Here is a 9,122-nt window from a genome sequence, read left to right as displayed (position 1 = left end):
AACTCGTGCTCCGCCTCCTGGTTCCCAGCCTGGATCCGCAGATGCTTCTTCCCCTTTGTAGCAGCCTTCTCCCCTGTCACCGTCACCAGGTTCGTGTCTGACTTTGCCCATGCGCCGGAGAGCGTCCCCATGGTTCCTGGAAGGACGCCAGGACGCACCAGTGAGACGGTAGACCCCGTGTCTACTAGAGCTTGGCAGGGTTGGCCATCAAGCCAGCAGTCCAAATACAGTCCCTTAGTGTTGCCTACACGACCAATCAACAGTTCTTGGCTTAAGGGAGGGGCCAACGATTGGGGTGGCGGGCCCCTCACTGCGCCACCCCCCCGTCGTTTCCCGTCTGCTGTGGTGCTCTGGAGACTGGTGCTGGTGCTGGGCAGTCACGGGCAATGTGACCAGGTTCGTCACAACGATAGCACCGAAGAGTGGATCGAGGTCGACGGTTCCCAGCTGGGGCTGGCCGCCGCTGAAACTGCACCTGACAAACTGGCTCGGCCTCCTCACCCTCACAGTCGATGGCCCGGACGTGTGGAAGGGACAGCCGTGGGGCAGCCTGAGTGCAGAGCACCGCCTCTGCCCGTACCGCTTCTTGAAGAGCCCCCTCCAGGGTTCTGGGCATGGTGAGACGCACATGCTGGCGTAGCTGCTCTGGCATAAGCCCCTTGAGGAATGCATGGAGAGCCAGCTCCCCTCTTGCAGCGGCGTCGAACATTGGATAGCCATGGCGGGCGTAGAGCTGGATATCTGCGGCGAAAGCGCCCAAACTCCCTCCCTCCTGGCGGCGACAGCTGGCTAGCCTGTCCCTACTCTGGTCAGGGAATGGTGGCTGCCCGAACCGCCTCTCCAAGGCCCCGGTCAAGGTCTCCAGGTTCCGCTGTTCTCCCGGGGTCAGATCCAGGAGCACCTGCAGCGCATTTCCCTCCAGCGCCAGGGCAAGATGAGTGGCGGCTTCCTCGCTGCTCCAACCACCATGCCACACTGCCAACTGGAACTGGGCAAGATATGGCTCCAGGAGCGTCTCTCCATTGAACTTGGGCACCTTCGCTGGTGTTCTTGGCATGGCAGTGGAACGGGGCAGGATGGCCCCAACATCCACCTGTGGGGACGCCCCAGGTAGGTCAGGTTGGATGTCCACAGCTATGGCTGTGTGTTCTGTGGTTCCACTCCCGGGCTCTAGGGGGCGACAAGGCCGTGGCACACTGGACCCATCAGCGTGGGACGACGTTCTTGCCCTGGAACGCTCCATCTTCAGCCTACGTTTCTCCAGGTGTAGCTGAGTCCTCTTAATGGTCTCTTCAAGATCTGCGATTTCTTCCTCCATCCTGCGTGGTTGCGCCATCCCACTTCTGACACCAATGTAACGATGGCGCTAGGGGTCTATATTGGAGTGGATGCGTAATAATCGGACGCAGAGAAGAAGACCTTTTTATCCTGTGTCCCATACACCGCTCGACTACAGGTTTTATTACTACACCACCAATCACATGTGAATGCCAACAACAAGTCATTAACTCACATACAATTCACAGTTATGGCAACAACGATAACTTATAGTTACTAATATCCATACATCATCCACTGACAAACCTAATTGACAGAACAACAACACTCAACTCAAACATGCATACAACATTAACCAAACATGAAACAAGTATGTGAATTGCGCCACCCACAATCCTTTGCGCCAACAGCGCGAGTTAACACGCGACCAATCCGTGGGTCGCTACAATATTTAACATTATAAATTGTACAATTTCAAATAAAGTAAACAAATTAAAATACAATGATTATGACAATACCCCAAAATCCCACAGGGCTACATAACAATGTTATACTGTATTCCATGACATATCAACGGCCTTTCCTACCTCGAGGAACACCATTTGCACTCATTTGCATTCATTCAAAAGTGAAACTGAAGTTGACAATAAGGAAATAAGCTCCCCATCATACGATAAGCTACCCTGTAATATCTAGCCACACGATCGGACCACATCATTTGGCTCCACTGTTTGAATTGCTGCTGGTCTTGTTCTCTGATTGGCTCGTTTGGTTTGCCTCCTCCACGCAGGCCAGGCAGCTCCTGCAGAGTTGGCGGTAGGCCAGCCTGATCTTGGGGATCTTCAGAGCGTACACCACGGGGTTCATGGAAGAGTTGGCGTGGGATAGCAGGATGCCCACGTAGAAGGCCTCGTCGGGCACGTATGAGCCCCAGTAGGCGACGCAGTTCATGATGTGCAGAGGGAGCCAGCTGACCGCGAAGAGAGCCAGAACCAGAGCCAAGGAGCCTGCTAGCTTCCTCTCCTTCTGGAAGTAAGACTGGGGCCGGGGCTGGGGCCGGAGGGGGATCTGGGGACTCTCTCCCACCTTCTCTTTCAAGATATTCGCGATGGTAACGAATACATAACAGTACAGGCCAGCCATGATCAGCAGGGGGGTGAGGGTACACAACAGGAAGCTAAAGTACACGAGGTAGGACATGGGGATCACAGCCACGAACGTGCAGCAGATGCTGGAGGAGTTGACAGACGTGGAGTTGACAGACGTGGAGTTGACAGTCTCCTGGTTGTGCCAGCCAAACATGGGTGTGAAGCTTAGAACAATGGCAACGCACCAACACGCTGCCACCACCATCCAGGATCGCCTCTCGGTCACTATCCTCTTGTACCTGTTGAACCAAGTCAAATGTCGTCTGTAACATCTGCATATTCGTCGACTGTATGAATGCAGTATGTAATGTCTGTTTCTTCACGATATGAAGTAACTACAAATAAAGATAGGACACCCGGGTCAGTTAATGATTGCAAATGTTGCAAATACTTGCAAGGGCTTGATTTGTATTAAACCATGCCAGAAAATTATTGTCCAGCAATTAAGTCCAGCTGGGAGAAAAATCAAAAGCATTTTTAATATCTAAAATTCAGAAGTATGTGGTATCTGCAATTTGTCTTCTACACCCCTGAAGGTTTCATAGGAAGATATAAGAATGGCGAGAGTCCAAGGGATTGTAGTTTGAAGGGTCGTCCAGTTCTATCAAAAGCTTGGATAACGCCCCCCCCCCCCCCCCCCCCCCACAAGACGAGTGTGTTCGCTTGTATGTTGGTTGCCTAGTAACGAACATCCGGTTCCCGAGAACCTTAACTCGTTGCCTTCTCAGCGTGTGAAATGCTAGGTGTGGTGTGTGAAGGAGCTGAAATGTGTGTATCTCATGGTCAATGCGTGAGGATTGAGAACCCTGCTCTGTTTGCAGCTGCTGTGTTTCCTGAAGATAAATAGAAAGAAACAGGAAAGAAGAACAGAGAGTGGAGTGGGTGGCAGCACAGAGATTAGAGCAAATGAAAATACAGATCAAGAAGTTGCAGGTTTGAACTTTTCCCTGTACTGTACATAGCTTTGTATAAAAGCGTCCTTCCAACCACCAACTATAACAAGACACACTCATCAAACCACATCTTGATTCTCAACCATGATGCTGGAATGATTGCTTATTACTTAAACACGATGCATAGTGGAGGTTATGCCTTGGGAGGTAAGAACCGTGATAAAAGCGAGTGCTGGATGAACACAGACCTGAGGGGGATGATCACACGCAGGAAACGGTCCACGGCGATGGCCAGCAGCGACAGGGTGGAGGCCTGGGTCAGCAGGAGGACCACACAGCTGACGAGGAGGCAGTCCTGGAAGGAGGTCCACACGTGGCCGTCCACCACCACTGCCAGAGGGATCGCCACCACGCCAACCAGGAGGTCTGCCGCCGCCAGAGACACCAGGAAGCAGAAGGTGGGCTGGCGGAGAGTCCTACTTGACCACACCACGAAGATCACCATCAAGTTGCCCAAGCAACAGGTGACGGCGATGAGAACCTCGAGAACTATGTAGACGATCACACCTGCAGCAGTCATGGCAACTCTCGGGGTGGAAGAGTCTGACCACCCGTGTACCCGTGGTTCTAAAGAAGTTGTGGCTGTTAAGAGGAAGTCTTGTGGGCTTCCGAGAGGATGTTGTTATGTTCGGTCTGCACGGCAGGCTCTGGGCTTGATGTTTTAAATAAATGTGAGGCCTCGTCATATGCAAACGGAGGATGATCATATCTACCTTACTGAGGTACCATGGCACTGAGTGAGAAGGAGAATATTTATACATTATACTGTACAGTATACTGTCATACATAAAGATATCCTTTTACTGCAGACCAATATGAAGATCAAAAACTATCAGCGGAAGCTATTCAAATGTACTTCGGAAAACATGTTTTCTGCAACTTAACAGAACCAAGCACACAGGACACACTAAGATCTGACTTTAGACATCATTTTCTGCTTTATGAACAAACATATACTAAAGATTTTTATAGACAAATGGCACCCTGAAGCTCAAAAATACATTGGGCCTCATTCTCGAACGCAGTTAATAAGAATTTAAGAAGGAATTTCTTCTGAATTGGATTTTGGAAAATATTTTGCATTCATTAACGTTTTCTCATCTGGGATTTGTTCTGAACTACAAAAGACTTTCCGAACTCGAAATAGCAGTCGTAAATCGGCCAGAGTTGTCTCAAATGTGATTCCTTAAAAAACCACAAGGATCAAAGGAATCGCATTTAAGAAAACTCTGTGTTTGAGGTTTAATCAAGTTATGAGAACCAATCAACCAATGAATTCTTGATATCCAAGAATTTCAAGAATTGCATTTTGGATGTCAAGAATTCAATTCTGGATATCAACAATTTGAATTCTGGATATCAACAATTCATTGGTTAAATGATCAAACGGCTTGCCATAACAGACATCCTCGGATTTAAATAATTATAATAATTATCCTTACTGTAGTGTGCACACTGTTAGATCCAGTGGAGCTCTAGAACGCTCTTAGAACGCTCTTAAGAACGCTCTTAACGCTCTTTTCTTAGCGTTAAGAGCTTCTTAACGAATCTGGGAAACCCGGCCATTATCATGATGTTGCACTGATGCACCTGTGCACTGGTTGCTTTTCGCTTGGACATAACTTGCGTTCTGTTTGCTTACCTAATTGTGTCGATTCTGAATGCACACGTCACTGCTGTTGCGTGCCATTATAAGGAGCTGTCAGGGCGTGTATGTATGCAAATTCAGGAACAGGAGGACGTGCTTTCAACTTAAAAAAAACTAGCACAGCTCAGAATTTTTTGCGGCACACATTTTCAAGCGTCCATGAATTTGGTGGATGTCTTTTTCTTGCGTTGTTTTTGAGAAGCCCGTAAGAAACATTTCAGAAGAAACTTCAGAACATTTTCGAGAATGAGGCCCAATGATTTTGATGTTGAATGTCTTGTTCTGCATTGTTTTTCTTGGTTCAGTGGCCGGGGGTTTTGTCTTTTGTTCAAAACATTCCATTGTGTATTCATTTAGATATAGGCTATCTCTCACCACACAACCATTGATTCAAAATGTTTTTCTCGTGAACATGACAACATACATATGGTTTAATCAACAAAACACAACATTAATTATTGTACATTTTCAGTTTAGTGGTTTTACACCAGTGAATTCAATAAAAAACTATGCAAGAGACATGTTTCAAGTTGCCCTTAGACTTTCTGAAAGTAATGTGCCACAGTACTATAAAAGACAGAAGACTTTTCACATCAGGCAATACATTTACATTACCCAACATTTAAAGAATCTACAATTACATTATATGTAATCAAGTTGTGATCAATGAAGACATCCTCTTCGACCTTTACGGAAACGTTTTTTTCTAAATTGTGGTTGCTGCAGTGTGAAATCAGTCGGCAACTAGAGGGTAAACTTCTGCTAGGCACTAAAACCACTGAAGCTAAGACAGTTGAACTATTTCACCTCCAAATCTAGTTTAAATTTATACCGAACATCCCCCCCAAAAAGTGTGTCGCAGATATTGTTTATTGAAAGCATATCAAAAGTCTTGTGAGCACGGATTGTGAAAGATAATGAAGTCGAGTAAATTAGTCAGTTAAACAAAACCGACTTTTTGATAGTTTGCTGTGAGTTTTGTACTAAGAGTCATGAGGTTTTACCACATACTTGTGATAATAGTACCAAAGCAATCGATATAAACTGTAAATAATAATAATAATAAAAACAGTATCATGTTGGTGTTTCTGATCAGTGGACCGTGTGTAAATCCTCTGGTTTCAGCTAGTTTGTGGTGGAGCTGAGGGACTCTCCGGATGGTTAGTTACAATTGTGCTGCAGTGTGTACAACCAAGGGTTCAGAAGGTTAGCCAATTACCCATAATTCCCTGAGGGTCTTAAGTGGTAGCTCATCAGTTTCTCTTCCTGTGTTGGGCTCATTGCTGAGTGTTCTGCTGCAGACTCACTGAGGAGGAAGAAGTGAAACAGCAACCTGGCTGTCACAAACAGTCCAAAAAACTGGAAACTGACGATTTAGGACACAAAAAAAAAGATCCATTCTCCTGCCTGCTTTGTCATCTTCCTCCACAAACATCACATCTCTACTGAGGTTTACATACCCTACAGAACATTGTTATGGATTTAAAGTCTGATTCCCTTTTGGAACAGATGAGAACTCTCAACAACCAGCCATACAAAACTCTATGCCACATGTAAACACAAAAAAATGTTTTTTTATGATTTATATAACCTATAAAAGCCCAAAAGTAAATTCCCATGACCACCACGACCCTAAGTGTACCCTGTGCATACTGTTCCACCACACACCTCAGCTGGACCCTCTCCCCACACAACTATTCAGGGCCGTCCCCCATAACCACAACACATGAGGACTCATTATCTTTTACGATCTCTATTTGCACATCCGTCACCGTTATGGGTTGTCAGCTTGGTGGTGTGCTGGCCAGGCAGAAATAATCCTCTCCCATCTCCCTTAAGCAGAGGATGCCTGGGAGAGAGCACTATGTCGTAGGTTCCATTATACATTGGTGGGACATGTACCACCCACTTTTTGAAAACAGCAAATCTGTCCCCCCTACTTTTTATTAAGAAAATCATATTTAATGCCCTCATCCTGTCCCACCCTCATTTGAAAACAATGCCCCCCCAGAAAATGTTTATAAAGGTGGGTGGGGTGGGGGGGGGGCTACGGGGCACAAAAAAAATCTTGGAGTGGCACACCAAAATCACTGGAACTGGATTTCAGGAATTTTAACATGTTAATATCTTTCAGTGAGAGGGGCCAGTGAGGGCCCCCTTAGCGGCACCACGGAAAACAAGCCCACGCTGCCGAGTAGCACCGAGGCTTCTGACGAGGTAGGCGGTTCTGCAGCATGACGGGAAGTTCTCTAGTTTGGGGAGGATGCCTGGATGGGTCTGTTAACTGGAAATGGTAATAAGTAGCTTTTGGTATACTCACATTGTCCTGGTGCATTTTCCTGGTGGCTCCCTGCCTAGCGGATCTCTGCGCAGACGTAATCTAATTCATTAGTTCTATTTGTAATGGTGTTAGTCCTTAGGGGTGCCTTCATACCTCTGGAGGTTTCTGCACATTGGTATTTAACAGATTTTGACAGCACTCAAAAAACTATATTTTTATGAATCCATAGTGTTTTGTTAAATACTCAGGCTACAAGTCTAGAATGGCCTACTCGCCAATTTCTCGTTGCCCAGGTCATCACTCACATCACACTTAAAACCGATCAGCGAAATGTCACAGACAGATTCAAGAAACACAGCATCACAACTCACATATTTCCAGGGGACTTAACTTTAGTTGTAACGGTCACTGCTCCCAGAGGCCTGCCGTAGCCAGCTGAAGTGCTGTTCCAGTGCTGGGTGACATCAGGACCCATCTGCGATGGGCAGGTAGCAGCGGAGGCTGAGGGAGGAGGATACGGATCATAAACAAGAGTTATTGTCTGTTCACTGACACACGCTAACGAGCAGAGTACACTCTGAATCTGGAGGCAGTGTCCCAAAACTGATGTCCTGAGTCATCGCTTTTACCTCAGAGAGAGAGAGTAAGAGCGAGAGAGGGGGGGGAGAGGAGAGAGAGACAGAGGGAGAGACAGAGGGAGAGGAGTGAGGAGTGGGGGGGAGAGGAGAGAGAGAAACCGAGGGAGAGGGGGTGGGGTGGGGGGGAGTGGAGTAGAGAGGAGAGACAGAGGGAGAGAGACAGTGAGAGAGAGGAGTGGGGGAGAGGAGAGAGAGAGACAAAGGGAGAGACAGAGGGAGAGAGAGAGTGAGAGAGAGGAGTGGGGGGGGAGAGGAGAGAGAGAGACAGAGGGAGAGACAGGGGAGAGAGAGAGAGAGAGAGAGAGAGAGAGAGAGAGAGAGAGAGAGAGAGAGAGAGAGAGAGAGAGAGAGAGAGAGAGAGAGAGAATAAAGTGACTGCGTTTACGGGCAGGCGGGTCAGCTTGTTCTCCCCTTAATGGATTGAGGTCCATCGCATGGATTGATTCATTATGCATCTGTTATAGAGCCAGCCAGGCAAGTCTTGATCCTCAAATGGATATTGTCGTATTAAATGCAGAGTTCTTAGAGTAATTAAAAGTTTTGGGCGTCCTACCAGGTTTTTGCAATGCTCTCCTAGGCTTCGCATCTCTGCACAGAAGGAAATCTAATTAATACAAATGTTTTTATTTTTTTTAACTGATGCCGTTATACTAAATTGGTGATATATATATATATGGAGGTAATTCTATTTTTTAGATTCTGTGAAAGAGGTGGTTTACAACTGATCAGAAGAAGCCAAACAGTTCTTCTTGGTTTGATAGTAGAAGTGATCAGTGGAAGAATCCTGAGTTTGAAACTCTGTTGTCAAGGCTAGGTTCTGTAACTTCAGCATCTCTTTTTGAAGCTTGTGTCAGAAAAGATAATAAGTGTTTTTTTGTTACATTCTTTCAAACCATGTTGAAGTGATGACTTGGGTTCAAAACCTGATTCGGCACAGTCCTAATTCTCCCACAAGTTAATGACATAATAATGATGAATTGAAACATTAACAAAGCCTAATGTACCTTCCTGCTAATCTCAAATCACATGTGAATGATAATTCACATAGGCCTTAACTGCAATTACTCCCACGTCCCACGGTACTGATGCATTGTGACAAAGGAGAAATCTATGTTTGCGGTGAAAGCTTGTCCAGAGATTTATTTTTTGCCCGGAGATTAGGAACACGTCCAGTCA

General features: G+C 46.4%; 1 protein-coding gene across 1 annotated transcript; it reads right to left on the bottom strand.

Moving 5' to 3' along the window:
- Window positions 1–1,661: 1,661 nt before the first annotated feature.
- On the bottom strand, window positions 1,662–4,542 carry LOC124471933 (adenosine receptor A1-like). The gene is made up of 2 exons (XM_047026602.1): window positions 3,568–4,542; window positions 1,662–2,665 (listed from the first exon to the last, which is right to left on the bottom strand). Exons 1-2 carry the CDS (start codon window positions 3,897–3,899, stop codon window positions 1,993–1,995), a joined length of 1,005 nt encoding a protein of 334 aa, XP_046882558.1. The 5' UTR covers window positions 3,900–4,542; the 3' UTR covers window positions 1,662–1,992.
- Between the last annotated feature and the right edge of the window lie 4,580 nt (window positions 4,543–9,122).

The sequence above is a fragment of the Hypomesus transpacificus genome, chromosome 9 (genome assembly GCF_021917145.1).
Source record: "Hypomesus transpacificus isolate Combined female chromosome 9, fHypTra1, whole genome shotgun sequence".
NCBI lineage: Eukaryota > Metazoa > Chordata > Actinopteri > Osmeriformes > Osmeridae > Hypomesus > Hypomesus transpacificus.
Note: the sequence above shows the minus strand (reverse complement) of the source record. Positions and strands in the feature narration are given on the sequence as shown.